Genomic DNA, 18,141 nt, shown 5'->3' with positions numbered 1-18,141 from the left:
TACTGCTATTTCTCATTGGTTTACTTTTATGGAAGATTTATCAGAATTACTTTCTGCTGTTTCCTCTGAGCTCTCACATACAGCAGTGTCAGTCTGAATGTTCTCTGAGAATGGTTCTCATGCGGTCAGTAAGAAGGTATGAAAAATATAATGGAGTCACTTAACCCTTCAGAAAAGATTTGAAAGTTCCTGGTGTCTCCTGCAGGTTTAGGCTGTGACATGGTATGTACTTGGAGGAACATGTATTTAGAATGATAATATGCCCAAGTGTGCCCATTGCCTCTAATCTTTTGCATTTGAAGTGATCACAAGCAGCATCCTTTTGGGTTTCCATATTCCTGTGTAAGGAGTCTGAACTCCCTTGATGGCTGTCTCCTCTGGAAGGGTTTTCTGCTTTGATGGTGGAAGTAAATGACTGTTCTGATCAGCTGGTGCTGTGACCCACTTCCAAATGGATGAATGGATACACATCAGTGAGCCTACCTGCCTTTATGAGAAACAGCAAGGCTTGAATATTCTTGTGCTTAAAAAAAACAGTCTTTAAAAATATTGCAAATCTGCATTTAATGTGGCTTATGACTACCTTGTTTTGAAGGCATGTAATCATATCTTCTTTGGAACTACCTGTTATGGACTTGCCTTGAGATTCTTAATGTATCTTAACAGCTGTGATCAGTCAATCTCAGCTATTATTTCAAGGCAGAGGTGTTCTGTTCATGAGGAGGGTAGTTCTACGTTGAGTCATTATCTTAACCCAGCCAGTAAAGCTACTTCTGAAAGCAAAATTATTTTATTCAGATTGGGGAAAAACAAGTAATTACAGGTTTCCCTTGTTTGAGGACAGCTTTTAGTTGTAGTTTATTTAGAGTAAGATTTCAGTTCCACAAGACAGAACTGCAATTTATTTATCCCACAGATAGCCTCTTCTTACCCTTGGAACTGCATATGGAAACATTTATTTTTCCATTAATCTGGGAAGCTAAAAAGCCTAGGCATGCTATGCTTACCATACTCTGTGGAATGAAATTAAGGACATATATGAGTACTTCAGGAATGATCTATGTCAAGAGTTTAGTTCTGACTTCTCTGTCCACGACTAATAGTTCTGGTCTTTCACACCACCTGGTGCTTTTTTGCTTTGAGGGTTCCTGCCTTTGGTTCTTCATGGCAGTCTTCAGTTTTGCCTACATCCTTCTCCCTCCATCAAATTCATGATTTTTTTGTATCCTGGATGTAACTTTCTCAACATTCCTTGCTTGAGAACAGGCAAATATTCTGAACTGATGCCATCTCATACTCTGTGTCTGAAAGTTGATGGCAATCAACAATTTAAAGAATCAAGAGCTTCAGTAGGTTTTTTTGGTTGAAGGAGTTGGCTTGATTCTGATTTGCAAAACACTTGAGTGTAGATTTGCAGGTTTTGCAGTGCATGGGAATAACACTGAACATGTAGCAGTGAACACATGGAGTACAAAAGGCTGTGTGAGTGCCTTCCCTGCCCTTCTCCATGTATGAAACCTCTCTTGTGGATTTCTTCAGGAGAGGTAAGTAGCTTCCTTGAGTGATGCAACTAAGGGTTTATGATGTTTGTTGTGGGTCTGTCCTCAGCTCCCTATCATGATAAGGCAATAATTCTCCCTGACACCTTCTTACAGCTCTTGTGTTGTATGGATGCCTTGTGGTCCTTGCATATGTTCAGTACATCAAGATTTGGCCAAACAAATGTGTATGGTAGAGCAGAGCCCCCGTGGATTGACCTGCTGCTCTGTAGCTGATGAGTAACACTGATTACAGTTATTTTTGGACAGGAGGGGCACTCTATCTTGTTCTTGATTTGTGCAGAATGTGCAGGAAAGGTTTGAGACCTCCACAGTAGTGTCAAATGTGACTGTAAATTATATGTAGACAGGCACCTGGTCCCACCTGGTCCTGGTGAATGTAGAGAGCTCAGGCAGAGGGATGTGCTGCTGTTACCACCCTCTTCCCCAGCCAAAAGGAGGGAGCCAGCAAGCCCTTTATTAGCCTGGCTTCTGTTTGCCAGCTGTGTACTATGGGAATGTGGCAGTGCATGGTGCAAGACATGGCCCAGGCTATGGGGATCCCTGTTTACAAGCAGTGTGAGGTGCTGAAGCTGGCAGGAAAATATAACACTTTTGTGGAAAGTCTCTTCACTGTTTTTACAGTTGGCAATGAGGGCTGATGTGCCTCATAGCTGCTGGCTTAAATCCAGCCTTGCTTGGTTGGTGCTTTTAAGTGATTGTTATGACATACAAAATGGTCCTAGTGTAGATCACACACATGGGTGACTTGCTGGTTGTTCAGAACAACCAGCGAGCCTTGAGACAAATAATGCTCTTAGTCATGATATTCCCGGAGCTGGAGGTGGTTTGGGTTTTGTTAGGAAGCTCATTCCTGCCACTTGTGTTGTGGTTGGTCTGCAGTTATTACCCAGTCTTTGGTATCTGGGATGATCACTTGAGTATATTTTAGAAGTGCAAATTTTGCCCTGAGCATGTAATATTTACAAGTTGAACTTGTAATTTCCATTCCATTACTCTGAAGTTAATTTAGACAACTCATAGCATGATTTTCTCCACTGGAGATTTTCCTCTTGGGTAGAGCTGAATAAAATTCCAAAGTCATATGCTGCAAGACAAGATCCATGTCACCCAAGATTGTCATTTTGCTTTGCCCTCTCCCTTAGCATTTGGGAAATTGCAGTCTATTTTCTGTTTGATTAAACCATCTTAACTTTTCTACCAAGTCTCAAAGAAAACATCTCAGTCACAACAAATGTCTGTACTGCTGGCAAAATGCTGGATTTTAATACATAGAGTAACCTTTTATGCAATGAGGAGTTGTGATAATATAAGAGCTGGATGTATTGCTTGATAAATCCCAGTTTGGGAGAATTTCTACAGCTTGTTTGGTAAGAATGTATGCAAAATTCTATAGCTTCATATGAAAGAGTGTTCCCAGTGATGGGGGCAGGGGAACTGCTAGAGGATACATGGAGTAGCAAGGCTGTGTGTCAGCCTGCTAGCAAGATGTGTCATTACCCAGAGATTAGTTGGCAATACTCTCTTGATGTAATACAGAGTTATTCATTGCAAATGATGTTTAGAGATTTTGAGTCATAGTAAGTACTAAGAAATTTGCATCTGTAGTTTGGGTACAAGCTTAGTCAAGAGTGACTTCTAAGCCTTAAATAGAAACACTACTACCAGCAGCAGTGTGTCACTGCCATGGGGATGTGGTCACTGTCCTGGTTGCTATGGTTGTTTTGGTTATGTATGAACATAGTTTGATGTTTGGAAACATCTTAAAAATCTCTTACTAATAACTGTAAATATCTATCAGACTTCCCTTTTAAATCAGAAAAATTTAGATGTTTGAAATTAGAAATTTAAAAGGAATGTTTTATACTCAAACATTAGTCTATGCTAAGGCCTTTATGAAACAAAATTATTTTCAAATTATCACTTTAAAAGTTTAGATAAATGTTCATGCTGATCATTCTGTAAAAGTTTAACTGAAGATTTACTATGCTTGCTGGGCAAATGATGTGTAGCACTTGCTGGAATCTGCAATGCCTGAGGACTGAAGGACTGATCTGGTGCTACTTTCCAGACTGAACACTGAAGCTGTAACATTCTTCATTACATCACACACAACTTTAGCATAGAAGCAGAATCAGCATCATTAAGCATTATGTATGATGGAGAAGTTTAATGAAGGTTTTTCTAAACCTAATCATTTTCTGCTATGGCTGTATCTACAACTCTTAGTTACTATCTGCTTCTGGCCTTGTATCAGTGGCCTGAAGTGAGGGAGAAAAAAATTGTATGAGCTTGCTCAAGATCTTGCTTCTTGTAAAAATGTGCCACTATCATGCTTGGTCTGTCCTGTTCTATCAGTTTTCTGGTCAGTTAGGGGGATAGAACTGGCATTTGTCACTGTTAACCTTGCTGAACCTACTGTGTTTTCCACTGACTTGGCCATCAGACTTGCACAGCCCACTTTCCCAAAGGCAGTTTTCCAGTCTTTCTGCTGTGTTGTAGGGAGGCTTAAAAAATAAGAGACTAATGTAGGGAAATAAATTCATGTCAGGTTTGTATTTACAGACTTTTAATTCCATAAAGTTGCAAGTCAGTTTTGATACTGTCAACACAGAGGGAAGAAATCCCTGCATCCCTAAATATCTGTGTATGGTCGCAAGGATGGGGAAGACTCTGGAGGAGAAGCTGTAGAAGTGGGTGAGGTCATTTGGCTTGTTCAGCCTGAAGTGAAGCGATATGCAGAATAAATAATCTTTACAACTAGATATAGGTATGAAGTGGGTATGCATGTCAGTGCCCCCCACAAGCAAGAGATCTCTCGTGAAAACTTGTGCCCCGAGCCTCAGTCTGAGCCACATCTTTATTCACACAGGTATTCCATATGCAATACACTGTACAACTTTGCCATGCATATTCAACCCCTGGCCCCGCCTGTTCTCACCTCGCATGGTAATCAGATGCATGCCCTTCTGGGCATGTGTTGTTTGCTGTGGTGGTCTCTGAGGCTGAAGATTGTGGTCTTCCTCATGACTGAACTTTTGAACTTTTCTCTTTTGCGCATGCGCTTTTGGTCCCTTGGTGCTTATCTGAGTATGTCTGTCGGCCTTGATTAGCTTGGAGACTGAGGAATCCCTTTATCTGGGCTCTTTGCATCCCTTGGTCTTCTCTGGTATTGTTCTTCATGCAAGAAGCTTCAGAAATTTGCATTTTCCTATGCCCTTTGTACTATGGCAGAGGTTTCTTAAGTAAAAAGGTTAAAATTCAACACATAGTTCTACAGGCTAAACTTTAAATGCTTAATTCATATTGCTAATTCAAGTGAACTCTAAAAATCTCTATTTCAGAAGGGGACTGAGAGAAGAAGCCATTGCAGCCTACAACCTCCTCATGAAGGCAAGCAGGGGGGCAGTCACTGATGTCTTTCTGTGGTGACCACTGACAGGACTCGAGGAAATGGCATGATGTGGTCAGGGGAGGTTCAGGTTGGATATTAGGGAAAGGCTCTTCACCTTGAGGGTGTCTGGGCACTGGAACAGCTCCCCAGGGCAGTGCTCACAGCACCAGCCCTGCAGCGTTCAAGAAGCATTCAGACAATGCTCTCAGGCACACGGTGTGACTCCTGGGGTGTCCTGTGCAGGGCCAGGAGCTGGACTCCATGATCCTGGTGGGTCTCTTCCAACTCACCATAGTTTGTGATTCTATGAACAACATCTTGATTTACTGCATCCTTAAAGCTTGCTCGTTCACGAGTGTCCTTAACTGGACGCTGGCTGCTGCCTCTTCATCTAATTAGGCTTGAAAGTATACAATGATCTTACATCAAAGAAGATCCTGGCTTAAGACAATCTCGACACATTCCACATTTTGCAACACCACGGCGGGTGGAAACAACACCTAGCCCAGATGCTCACCACGCGTTTATGAGCTCCCCGACGCCTTCGAAGGGCACTGAACAGCCCCGAGGCCGGCCCCGTTCTCCCGGCCGAGCGCAGCCCGCCCCCCTGAGGGCGGTGCTGCCCCGCGCGGGGCCCGCCGGGAAGCGGCGCGCGCCGCCATGGCGCTGGCGGAGGAGGCGCTGCGCCGGCAGCTGGGCAAGGTGCGCGCGCCCGCGGCGAGCCGAGGGGAGGGGAGGGGAGGGGAGGGGAGGGGAGGGGGCGCGGGCGGCGCTGAGGGAGGGCAGGGCGGAGGGCGCCGGCGGCAGGGGCAGCGCGGGGCCGGGATCCTGGCCGTGTCCTGGGGGCGGCTGCCGAGGGTTCCCGTCCCCTCCTGTCCTGTCCCATCCCGTCCCGTCCTGCCCCGTCCCTTTGCACCTTCGCATCCCGGTGTCTGCGCTGTCCTAATACAGCTGAGCTTTAAGTTGCGCCACGCATCAGTTTACCCCCCCTGGTTCACGACTCAAACCTTACTTTTCACTCATCGGAAATCCATAACTTTTTTTTTTCTTTTTTCTTTTTTTCTTTTCTTTTTTGTGGCATTCCCCGCGTTAGCGCCTCCACGCCTTAGGAGCACAGGCGCGTTGTTGTAGCATGGCTCTGAGCTTTTTAATTCCCACGTGAGAAACTGAGGGGGGTGTATTTAGGCTTCGGGCATGCCGAATAATTTTGGGTGCGAATTGAGGAAGGTCTGTATGTGAGTCACCCCGTAAATCTTGTGATCTTTGGAAGAGGACAAACTGCTTGATAGGAATGTTTTGTATTATGAATTGAAGGAGGCCACCTGGGGAAAGATGACTTTGGTTTCACAGCCAGATATATCAACGCCTCTAAAAAATGCCCTAAGTGTAGGTTGTGTAGACATTCATAATTAGGGAACATTGGGTTCTTTTTTATTTTTTCTCTGCATGACTTTGCAGAATCCAGTGATGGGGAGAAGCTGGCTGAAAGGTGGTTTTTGTCAGTAGGTCTGTTTTCCTGTAGGCAGTAGAAAATAACTGTGCCATGCCCACAGCTGTCACATTGCTGCTGGGGCAGCAGACCGAAGAGAAATTCGATTTTAACTACTGTTTTGTGACAATTATTCCAGGGCAGTGAGCAGCTCTTTAGCCACCGTCAGACAGCAGTTTTGTTTGCTTAGGCAAGGGTTCCAAAAAAACAGCACCAGGTTTCCTAAATGAGAACCAGAGGCACTAATCTAGGAAATGGAAAATACTCTTTGTAACTTTGGGATGTGGGATGAGGCAAATCTCATGGAAGTTCAGGTATTGGACTGGTTGGGGACAGTCTGAAGCAGCAGTAATTAATTTTCTCAGCTCTCAAGGAGAGCTTAAAAATGAAAAAAAAAATCCTAGAGGCTAATTACTTACACATTTGACACATTTGTGGAAAGTGACATGTTGGTAAACTCTTCTAAAATGTGTGCAGGTGGACCTGAGTTTAACTCTGTCAGTAAGAAAATAACCTCCTATTTATAATACTAAAAGTAATTATTACCTTCCCTTTCTTGTGTTTCTGCCTTCTATAGTGTCCTTTTCCCTAACTCTCATACAGAAGCCTTTGAAGTGAAACTTTTTTCCTTATTTTTTCCTCCCCCTTCGCAGTACAAGTTCAGAGACCTGACCATAGAAGAGCTGAAGGATGTTAGCAAGACCTATCCCAACTTCACCTTCTCCATGAACACGTACAGTAAGTGATACACTTACTCTGAACTATTTGTGGGGGTTCTTTCTTGCCATAAATGCAGGCTGTATGTAATAGAATGTGAACATATTTCTGTTGTGTTCCTGTCTTTATGTTGACTTGCAGTAAAATTTCTCATGCCATGTTACTGTTCCTGAATGCTCTTCCAAGGATGCATACATAGAAATACCTTGGCAACTCATTTACTTCATCTTACTTCAACTTATCAGTAATTATAGAAGATTGATACTTTAAATTCTTTGTACGTAACACCATTTCCCCATATTTCATTTTTGTATTGAAAGTATTTTGATGGTTTTAGCTTATAGAGTTAGTTTTCCAGAATCCATCAGTCTGACTGGAAATTCCAACATCAGCATTACGCAGGACAAAGGGTTTTCAGACTAATGATGTGCTTAGTTGTACCAATGGAATTTCTGTTAAAATTTCATTAAGAAAGTATTTTAAAAGGTAGGGGGGATCTTAGTAATATTCTAGCCTTAGTTCTTTCAGGAGCAGTGTATTTGATTTCTAAAGAAAAGTCACTGTTAGATATTTGTAGTTGTGAATGGGATTGTTATGCCAGGTTTGAAAGGAGTTGTTTTTTGGTTTTTTTTTTTACTACATTTTTAATTTCAGCCTTCAAGGATGGATCCCAGAAGGACCTCCTGAATTTTAGTGGCACTGTTCCAGTGAAATATGGTAAGATAAATCAAATGTAATTTTCTTGGCAGTTATCAATCTAAATGTAGAATGTGTTGGGTACTGCCTCTTAACAGTTCACTGTGCAGTGTCTTCAAAGGGGACTAGAAAATATTTAGTTTGAAGTGGCAGAAGTCACTTCTACTGCAGAAAGAAGTGCACAGATGCTGAAATAATGTGTTATTAATTAAACAAATAAATTAACTATTTAAAAAATAGTGTTGTTTGAGACCGTGTTGGCAAACTCTTTGATGCTAATGGAGCCTGTGTGAGCTCTCTGAGACCTACACTTGTATAGACAGTGTCCAAAAATAACTTGTAGGCAATTTTTTATTTTCAACTTAAGCCTTTGAAGTCTGATGCAAAGCTCTTTATAGATGCTTTTTTGCACTAGGTGTTAAGTCATAAAATAAGAATGAAATACATGTAGGAAACCTTTATTTGCTGGATAAAGGGGACATGTTGGCTGAGAGAGGACCTTGGGAAGCAAAAGACCAACAGAGCTTTATATTAAGAAAGACACAATATGTAGCATTTCAAGTTGATCTGGTTTTATTAATTAGCCTGAGTAATATAAATATTTTCCAGTGTGAATCTGGAAGTGCTCTGTCAGGCTTTTTTCCTTTGTTACTACAAAGAGTGAATTACATCACACACAAACTGGTCTTAAGTGCCTCTTCTCAGTGCAGAAGTTAGTAATGGCTTTTATTTCAGCAGGCAATTCCTATAACATACCTGTCCGGCTGTGGATCCTGGATTCTCATCCCTTTGCTCCCCCCATTTGCTTCCTGAAGCCGACTGCAAACATGGGCATTGCAGTGGGGAAACACGTGGATGCACGGGGCAGGATTTATTTGCCCTACCTGCAGAACTGGAGCCATGTAAGAGGTGGGGTGGCTGACAGGGAGGGAAGCATTTGGGAATACTGCAGGGTATCATCTGGAGCTTTCAGGCAGTCTGAGGCTGGTAAAAGCAGTTGGAAGTAATTGTAGTGAAAAAAGGGACTGATTCTTTACAAAGCAATGTAAGCCTCGTGATACTTTCTTGCTATCCCAGTTCAGTATCCCTCAGGAAAGTTCAGTGGTACTTTCTGCCTTTTGGGTATATCTTTTCTTTGGCAGAAATCTGAAACAGCACAGAGATTCAAAAGTCAGTGCTGTTGCTAAATGATTTTATTCACTGTATTAAATTACTCACTTAAATATGACTGCCAGGCCAGTAAAAATTATTTAATGAATGCCAACTTTTTGAAATGAATGGGCTGTATTTTACATTATTGGTACAGAAATTCCTAAGGGAACTTCTGTTAACTTCACAGTGTGTTTTGCCTGGAGGAGGACTGAGGTGCCAGAACTCTGGACAGTTGAGCTCATCTAAGAAGACTGAACTAATTTCTCTTTAGCTAGGATTTGTCTCTTTTATTATACTGGATGTGGCTATATCAAAGGCTTCCATATATTCAATGGATGCCTTCAAAAACTACTAGCACTGGTAATTTCAATTTTAGAATTCATTTTGTTAAATTCCTCATACTCCTGTCTGGAAAGTATCTTCTCAATGTGATGCTTTTCTCTCCCTTGGGTGTTTGTGTAAATGTTAAGAGCGTCAGTATTTATAATTTGATTAAATTTTGTGTGGCTCTGGCAGTTCATAGCTGATACCACTACATGAAATAGCTGTTCAGCTGTTTTGCCTTCTGTTTGTCTGCTGTATTTCAGCCTAAATCAACTCTCACTGGATTAATCAAGGAAATGATTGCAAAGTTTGAGGAAGAACTCCCTTTATACTCTCTGTCATCTTCTGATGCAGCCAGGCAATCAGAACTTCTCTCCTATATTGCAAAGATTACTGAAGGTGGGGATGTTTTCATGGACTCGTTTCTAATGTTCTTATAAAATACATTCACTTACTGTCATTACCTGATGTCACAAAGAAACCTACATGGTTTATATTTTACAAATTTTATGGCCATGGCCTGTATGCACACCTGTAACAGCAGCAAAGGGAGTGCTGGTTTTGTGGTATCAGTGTTTAGCTTCTTGCTATTGTGATGCTTGTGTATTTCTACTTAGTGAAAAAAACATTCCTGTCTAGAGAGGAATATTTGTTTTACACCTTGCAAGTTGTGAGGGGTTTTCTGTGCTCAGTCTTGACTGCTGTTTTGAAAAAGTCCATGTAACTTGATTTAACTCTGGCACAACCATGATCCTTTATGAAGCAGCAATACTTGTATTGATACAGTGTGGACCAGCACCCAAGTTTGTGGTTTTCTTTTAATTGCAGGAGAGACTGACATGAAATCAAGGAGTAAAACTGGAAGCCGAAATGAAGGATGTTTTAACAAAATTACTGTTGTTGGAGCTGGAGATCTTGGCATTGCATGTGTACTAGCAGTTGCAGCAAAGGTACAGAATTACTAAAAATAGCAAGAGACCTGATGAAGAGAGAGGATTTCAATCTAGTTCTAAGGAATACCTCATGACTTTTAACACTGTCACTGCATAGGTCATTTGTCTCTTCAGTTAACTTAGCAGCACACAGAGGAGTTCGTTTTCTGCCCTGGTTTCTCAGTCAGCTTTTTTTATTCAAAGGGTTGAGTATTGAATTCACTTACTTTGAAAATCCCTAAAGGTTTCTTGTCTCAGCAGTAGCCTCTTACAACTGGCATCTCCTAGTTCCCTGGAAAAGGATAATCTGTAGATTGGCTGTACTTCATCACAGCTGTATGTTAGGTACAACAGTAACAGTATATTTTAACAGTATTTTTTAGCAACAGTAATTTTTGACTTCCCAAAGATAGTTTAGGAAGTCTAGCTGGAAAAAACACATTACAAAACAAACAAAAAACTCACAAAACCAAGTCCATTTCCTTGTGATTTGGCAGTAATTTTGACCAGTAATTTTGTTTGATTTGTGCACAATACAGCAAACAATGAAATGGGGGAATTTTGGTTTTTGTTCCTCCATCCCACACAAATGAGTTTTGTTTTTGTTTATCTGTATTCTGATCTGTATTATTTTTATTCATACAGGATGTTGCAGACAAGGTGGTTCTTTTGGATCTTTCTGAAGGTGCAGCAAAAGGAGGGACCATGGATTTGGAGATTTTTGCTGTGCCAAATGTGGAGATCAGCAAAGGTACAAGATGTTGTGTCTGGAACAGGAGTGGGTGCTGTACTGTGTGTACTTGTGCTCATTTTAACAAGATCAGGACATCTGGGGAGATACAGTGGCACATGGGCTGTCTTTTTTTAAAAGTCTGTACTTGCAGGTGAGAGGCTAATGCTGAAATTGGACTCATGCAGAAATACAGAGAGAAGCCAAGCTAGAACTTCTTTGTCATGGGCAGAGAGAGGGAGGGAAGGGGGAAAAAATATTTGCATAGAAGTTAGTGAAGGCTGTGAAAGCAGTGTTCAAAAGGCTGATAAATAAAGGTGTGTTTCAAAGTGCTGCTTTTCTAGCTTGATGTTCATTAAACATGCACATGGCCAATAGTGAGTCCTTGATCTCTATCATTGCTACTCAAACAATGAGTTCTTAATAACCTTGTCTTCAGTCAGCTGTGAGCATACAAATCAACAGAGTCAGTGTCATGTCTCTCTAATTAGTGATGAGATGTAGCCTTTGATGGTTGCAGAGGTTGAGACCGTGCAGCTCAGAAGTTTTCCCACAGGGAAAGCTGGAGCTGAATTGAGTAACATTCTTCCTTCCTTATGTGTCATATTTCCATCTTCCTTGCACCCTTTGCGAGATGAAATGAGGGGTTGTCTTGTGCTTCTCTTTTAATTTATCTTATTTTGGGGACAGGGACTAGTTCTGGTTCCACCAGGCATCTTTGTGGCTTATTCTACAGAAACCTGGCATTGCCTGCTGTACTTGGATCCTTTGATCTTATCTTGCAGGTTTTACTGCTAGCACACCTTTTTGCCTGAACCCTGGTTGTGCAACTGTTCCACAAATCTGTTTGTGCCTCTCTGGTTGCCTCTTGTATGTTTGCATTTAGCTGTGGTATAAGAAGCTTGGTAGTGTTACAATACTACAAAATGCTTGTATACTGTCACCTGCTATTTTAGTGTGTTTATATCTAGTTTTGGGGCAAGCAGGTATTAATTATATCTTGCTTAAAATGGTTTTAATTTTTCAGTGCATTAGACCTCTGCTTTGGCTTCAGCTGGTTACAAAAGTGGTGCAACAGGCAAATCACCTTATTTCTGTGTCCAGGCTGATCACCTGTGTGGCACTCAGATACTCAGAGATACCTGCTCAAGGCAGCTTTGACTTATAAATTCCTGCAGCAAGTGTGGTTGTGTGTTTCTTTGAGCTAATAAATATAATTTGTCTTTTATTTGAGTTAATAAATAGACTTTTGGAGTGCTTTTCATGTGTCTACATGCCTTTGATTAAGGTAGAAGATCAAAAAATAAAGAAGAAGCCTCAGATAAAGAATAAAAGTCTTTCCCCTTCTTTAACAGATGGAATAAAAATTAAGGAGACTTATAATGGATTTTTTTTTCTTTCTTGCCAAGAAAACTTGGAAAAGCTTATCTGTCAAAGCTGTCTAGATGTTTTCTGGTCTCTGCTCTGTAACCTTGGACAAATTGTAGTCTATCTTTTGTGTTTGACACCTATAAAACAGGAAAGTAGCTCTGTGGGAGAGCTGTGTTTTATAGGTGCTGTGGAAGTGCCCTAAATTCCACACTGGGGGATATGAGGGGGACAGGAGTCAAAGAATCCCTACTTAAGCTGGATGCTGTAGTTCAGCCTTTAGAACAGCTCTTAGATTTGCATCCAAAATTCAGTAGAATTGCATAAATGTCAAAATTTATTTTCTTTATATTTTCAGATTTTTCTGCTTCAGCTGATTCCAAAGTTGTGGTGCTTACAGCGAATTCTCTGGGTAATGCTCAGACTTACCTCGATGTCATACAGAGCAATGTGGATTTGTTCAGAGGAATTATTCCAGCAGTATCCCACTACAGTCAGAATGCTGTTCTCCTTGTTGCTTCTCATCCAGGTATGCTGGTACTTTGCATAATGTTCTGCCCCTCACCTGGCTTTTTCTCTGGCCTGTTTTAAAAATATGTTACTGCTGAATGCACCCAGTTAGTCACAAATTCTTGCTACTCTGAAAGATGTTTTCCTTTTCAGCTTTGAGCAGGACACTGTCTTTGAGGGTTTTTTCTTTACTGTTACCAAGATAAAAGAAAATAATGTACTTTGTTTTGTGTAACAGGTATGTATTTCTGTGTGTTTCTGTGCATAGTTTCAACCTGTGTCTACATCATTGGCATCCATTGGCTGTTGTCTTGTCTCTTGTGAGTTTTATATGCACATTTCTCCTTGCAAGAAGGATAGATCCATGTGGGTTATGTGCCATATGATCACACAGGCCACTCAGATACAAAGTATAGCATTAATAGTGAATATTGCAGCTAGATTTTGGTGGAATGTTTAAATTTCCAAACAAAGACAAAGCAAAATCACTACTTAGAAAAGGGAAAGAAGTGTGAGCCTCTATCCTGTAATGCATTGAAGACAGCTCTTCTTACTCTCTTACCATTATTGTTCTTATTTTTTCACTTCTTCCCCACCTGACTTTGTGTTTTAGGTTGAAATAAACCAGCAATATGTTCCCACATGTTTATGCTTTTTCTAAAGTAAAGAAGTCCAGAGTTTTTCATAATGCTGATTCAAAAGTTGCAGTTGAGTTGAATTTTGAGTGGTCCTTCATTGACAACATAATTCTTTTCTTTGACATTTAGTTGAAGTAATGACATTTGTGTCATGGAAGTTGAGCTCCTTTCCCAAAAGCAGAGTAATTGGAGTTGGTGCCAACCTCGATTCAGAGAGATTTCGGTACATTCTGACCAACCTTTTGAAAGCAGAGGTGCTGGCAAAAGATGCCTGGGTTATTGGTGAACAAGGGGAAGACAAAGGTAAAGTGATGCTTTTTTATGACCATGAGCATGTAACGTCCTGGCAGGGCCTAAGTAACTGAATAATGAAAGTATAATTGAGAAAAGTAATGAAGATAATGAGAAAACTAATAAGAAGAGTGGCTAATTCTCATTTTAATGGCTTTAAGTAATACAGTTTTGGGGTACCAAAGTCTGTAGACCGGGAGTAGTAGCCAAAAGTATTTGCCATTTGTCACAGAAAAAAAGCAAACCTACTTAAAACAAACCACAACCTCACATGCTTTTTTGTTGTTGTTGTTGTTTCTATTCAGTACCATCATGGACCAGCTGTAATGTAGCTGCAAATCAAACAGAAGCAATGGCTGCTCGTAACTCAAGGGAAAAGGTGGCTAACAGGTAGCACCATTATAACCATTATTTTCCTTCATGTTTAGGCACTTGATTTGGCACTTGTTTACATGTTCTTCAGCTCTTTATGAAGTGGGGCAAGCTTGCTCTAAAATGTTCATACATTGAGTTCTTTGGAAATTGTAGATCAAGTTGTCATTCACTTTTATGGATCTGTATTTGGCCACTGTTTTTCTGAAATTCTTACTGACATTGTGCCTGTGGCAATGTAAGGAGACACCACAATATACAGCAGAATATCAGAGCTGTTTGATTGTGTATTTAAAACAAATCCTAGATTTGTTTTAAATTAGCCTTCTGGCCCACTTTGCTCAGACATTGTTTTGGAAGCATTTGCTTCAAAGTCAAGCACCAGTTTGGATGAATTTACCTGATTTAATTATCAGTTACACACCTCTTGACAGAAAAGAGAATTGTTACAATATAGAGAAAAATTATTGTAAAGAAATTATTTTCAGCAATTCTATTCTATTGTGTTGTTTTCCAAAATAGAAAATTATATTTTTACCTGGTACACTCAAACCTGTATTTTGGGTTTTACATAAAAACCAAAATAAAAATAATTACAATCTCAACATCACGTTTTTCTGCTTTTCCTGGTTTATGTGTAGAGCTATGGAAGTCCTAAAGGGAAAAGGTCAGAGATCTTGGTCTGTTGGGCTCTCAGTTGCTGATTTGGTTGACAGCATTCTGAAAGATAAAAGAAAGGTTCATTCTGTATCCACTCTAGCAAAGGTAAATGTATTACTAATACCTTTTGGTTGGCACTGTAATTATATTATTTATACCAGATATGACCAGATATTAATTTTAGCAGCACAGACATCTCATTGTTCTGAAGTAGTGCTACTGCCATTACTTTCTTCCAACAACAGCTCTCAACCCTAGTCTGAAAATGAGCAAAAATCACTTGCTGTTTTAACTTGAAACCAATAGTAAAAGTGGATTATTCTCCTAAAAATACCAGTCCAAGGAGAAAATACATTTAAGGTTGCTGCCCAGCACCCCTGGACTAGCTGGATTTGGCAAATGAAAAGTGAGTTGTAGTTCCAGAGTGCTTAGTATTAAATGTAGGCTTTTTTAGGAGCCAGAAGAATTTTGTATCTTTTCTGAAAGTATAAAATGCATTTTCTGCCAGCATTTTATTTGATTGAGTTTGAAACAGCTGCTTTTTTACTCTTTAGTACTTTCCTTAAGAGGAGAAGGTTATGAAGCAATAGTTAACTTAAAACTGTAAACTGGATTTAGTTTGAAGTTTTTCCTGAGAGGCTTCACTAAAGCATTAGGTTATTCCATATGATTGGAAAACCCATGTAGAAACATTTATTTATTACTTCAGTTTAGAGCCTTCAGAAGGACAATTTGCATGTTCTTGTGCAGGGAAATTGAGCTGGCTGCTTATTTTATTGAGTACAAGCACATACCTAATTAAATCATTATGTTTGAAGTGAAGTTTTTAATCATTCCTGAACTAAATATGGATACAGAGGAGGCACAGATCTCTTAAAGTATCTATAGAATGTAAAATGTCCCAGATTACAAAAATAAACACAATCTACAGTGTAAACTTGAATTATAGGGATAAAAGTTTGATAAAGTCTTTTGCAGAATCTGTATGGGATCAATATTTGAGAAAATTTCCCCAGTTCTTTGGCTGCATTATTTAATTTATTTTGTTCAGTCCTAAAAGAACTGATACTGTACTATGAAGTGTCCCTGCTTGTTCTAGCTAAGAAATGGTGTTTAGTGGTATAAACTTTGTCTGCATTATAGACATCTATCTATCTATCTTGGAAAATTCCCCAGTTGTGGCATGGTTCACAAATTTTTATCTGCACAGTAATATTTTACAGTTTCTATACAGTAACCCACTGCACAGTATCTAAAATTAATAGAATTTGACCTACCCAGACATGCCATATGCTGGAATATCCTTGCTTAATTAAAATAATCAAGTCATTTTGTGTAATTGTACGCTTTTGTATAGTTGCTGCATAAATAAGTAACTCTGTGTGTGACAGTGTTCTTTGTGTGTTGTTTCAGGGCTGTTGCAATATAAACAGTGAAGTATTCTTAAGTCTCCCATGTGTTCTTGGAACCAGTGGAGTGATTGAAATGGTCAGACTGGAGGAAGACCCACTGGTGCAGGAGAAACTGCAAAGCAGTGCAGGCTCAATTCATGACCTTCAGCAGCAGCTGAAACTGTAAGGAAGCACAAGGGAAACCTCTGTGTCTGCTCACTCAAGTTGGAGATCTGCAAGGCAGAAGAGGTTGCTTCATATATAAGGATTTCTGTAGAAAACAGGAAGCTTTGTTACTTTACTTTCCAAAAGTGCTTTCTCAGTTTAGGTTTAAATAATTTAATACCGCACTTTATGGCAATTTTTTCTTTGTAAAGTGCACTTTTGGTAGCCAAAATGAGGCAGGTAACACACAAGAATATTTTACCTAAATTCAGGTGGCACTTGCCTGTGGGTTTTGGCTGCCAGTTATAGCCTGATTCTTGGGTTATTCTCAGCTTTTTGCACCTCTTTACGGGGCAAAAGAGAGGGGCTTACCCAGCTCTGCAGAAACTCCAGCATGCACAGCTCACTTGAACCCTCCCTCGTGGCTTTTAAATGCTGTGTCTGAGGCTTGTTTAGGGTACAGTCACACTCCAGCTCCACAGGCACTGGGGATGCAATTCCATAGCTCCATCTTCTGTGGCTGAAGATGTTCTTATGTCAATGGACTCCTGGTATTTTGCTATTTACTAAAGGGAACATGGTGTTCACAGTATCCTTCAAACCTGAACTATTGGCTATGGATTTCTGTTCACACTTTATCATGTTTGAAATACTCCAATCACGACTTGCTTGCTTTTATTTTGTGAGGACATTGAAAGCACTAAAGCACCTGCAGTTCTCACTACACACATGCAGCACTGGAAGGGGGGCTCTTCCTGAATGGGAGGAGCAGGAGCTGGGCTTCAAATAAAAATAAAAGATGAAATCCAGCAGTTGAACAGCACAGGAGTATCTGCACATTCAGATGTCAAACCAAAGCTGGCTGGGAGCTTTACATCAGCCTCAGGAGAAGGCAACAGAACCTGTAACCCTCTTCCCTGGAGACCAAGGATGTGATGAAAAGCAGGATGTGGATTTGTCGGTAAAAACCAGATGATTTTGAGATCAAGGGGTTTTTGGGGTTCTAACCTCTTGATTTACTGCTGGTAAAAGACTGTGTTACTCCTGATTATACGTCAGCATCACATGGCAGGCACAGGGGACTTGGGCTCCACTCCTGCTGTGTGCAGCTTGGGAATGTCATTCCACATATACACTTTGAGGGGTGGCTGGTTGGAAATTTTCCAAATATTGTTGGAAAATTTTCAGATATTGCTGGAAATTTGTTCTGAGCAAAAGTAGGGTCTGTGGCAGAGCAAAAGATCTGATCCTTTGTGCCTTCCAGTTCCATCTCACAAAGAGCCACACATGCAGAGAGTTCTGAGTGTATACTGATCTCAGAACTGGATTAAACATGGAAAGAAAAAACCTTCAGTAATTCAGACCTTTCTTTTTTTTAAATACCCAAATGTCTTTCACTGTAGTGGTTAATAACGGGGCAATATTAGTGATGGCTGCAGGTAACCAACTTTGCTGCTATATTTTTAAAAGCTGCACTTTGGGGTTTGGTTTTTTCACTTACTTAAAAAAAAAAAAACCCTATGAATTTAAGGTTTTACATTCTTTTTCATGGTGCTGTTTCTCATCTGTCGAGCATTTATTTTCATGCGAATACTCAAGCTGTTGCTTATTTACTTTGGTGTTTATGTAATAATTTTAATCTTAAAGCGCTGCCAGCTCTTACAGGCGTGTTTCGTGCATTAATCCGCTGTCGCGTTTGTGTCGTGTTCCTCGGCGCCGCCCCGGCCCCGCTCGGTGCCCGCCCCGTGACGCG

The 18,141-nt window shown here is 40.4% G+C and overlaps 1 protein-coding gene across 6 annotated transcripts; it reads left to right on the top strand.

Moving 5' to 3' along the window:
* The first annotated feature begins 5,570 nt into the window (after positions 1 to 5,570).
* Positions 5,571 to 18,050, top strand: UEVLD (UEV and lactate/malate dehyrogenase domains). Of its 6 annotated transcripts, none has more exons than XM_066552686.1 (12): positions 5,571 to 5,655; positions 7,096 to 7,180; positions 7,814 to 7,876; positions 8,594 to 8,757; positions 9,595 to 9,730; positions 10,160 to 10,281; positions 10,909 to 11,014; positions 12,720 to 12,890; positions 13,639 to 13,812; positions 14,106 to 14,190; positions 14,814 to 14,937; positions 16,246 to 18,050. In XM_066552686.1, exons 1-12 carry the CDS (start codon positions 5,614 to 5,616, stop codon positions 16,408 to 16,410), a joined length of 1,437 nt encoding a protein of 478 aa, XP_066408783.1. In that variant the 5' UTR covers positions 5,571 to 5,613; the 3' UTR covers positions 16,411 to 18,050. The 6 variants fall into 6 exon arrangements, with proteins under 6 accessions (XP_066408783.1, XP_066408781.1, XP_066408784.1 ...); XM_066552684.1 differs by having other exon boundaries at positions 8,591 to 8,757; XM_066552687.1 differs by lacking the exon at positions 14,814 to 14,937 and having other exon boundaries at positions 8,591 to 8,757; positions 16,246 to 16,377.
* The last annotated feature ends 91 nt before the right edge of the window (positions 18,051 to 18,141 follow it).

The sequence above is a fragment of the Molothrus aeneus genome, chromosome 6, assembly GCF_037042795.1.
Source record: "Molothrus aeneus isolate 106 chromosome 6, BPBGC_Maene_1.0, whole genome shotgun sequence".
Lineage (NCBI taxonomy): Eukaryota > Metazoa > Chordata > Aves > Passeriformes > Icteridae > Molothrus > Molothrus aeneus.
The sequence above is the reverse complement of the archived record's forward strand: the minus strand, read 5'-3'. Positions and strand labels throughout refer to the sequence as shown.

Bases quoted from the DNA above. Each gene is read 5' to 3' on its own strand.
- UEVLD (XM_066552684.1), top strand. From the start codon at position 5,614: ATGGCGCTGGCGGAGGAGGCGCTGCGCCGGCAGCTGGGCAAG. The intron at 7,877-8,590 runs GTAAGATAAATC...CTTTTATTTCAG, and splicing joins CACTGTTCCAGTGAAATATG to CAGGCAATTCCTATAACATA. The intron at 12,891-13,638 runs GTATGCTGGTAC...TTTGACATTTAG, and splicing joins CCTTGTTGCTTCTCATCCAG to TTGAAGTAATGACATTTGTG.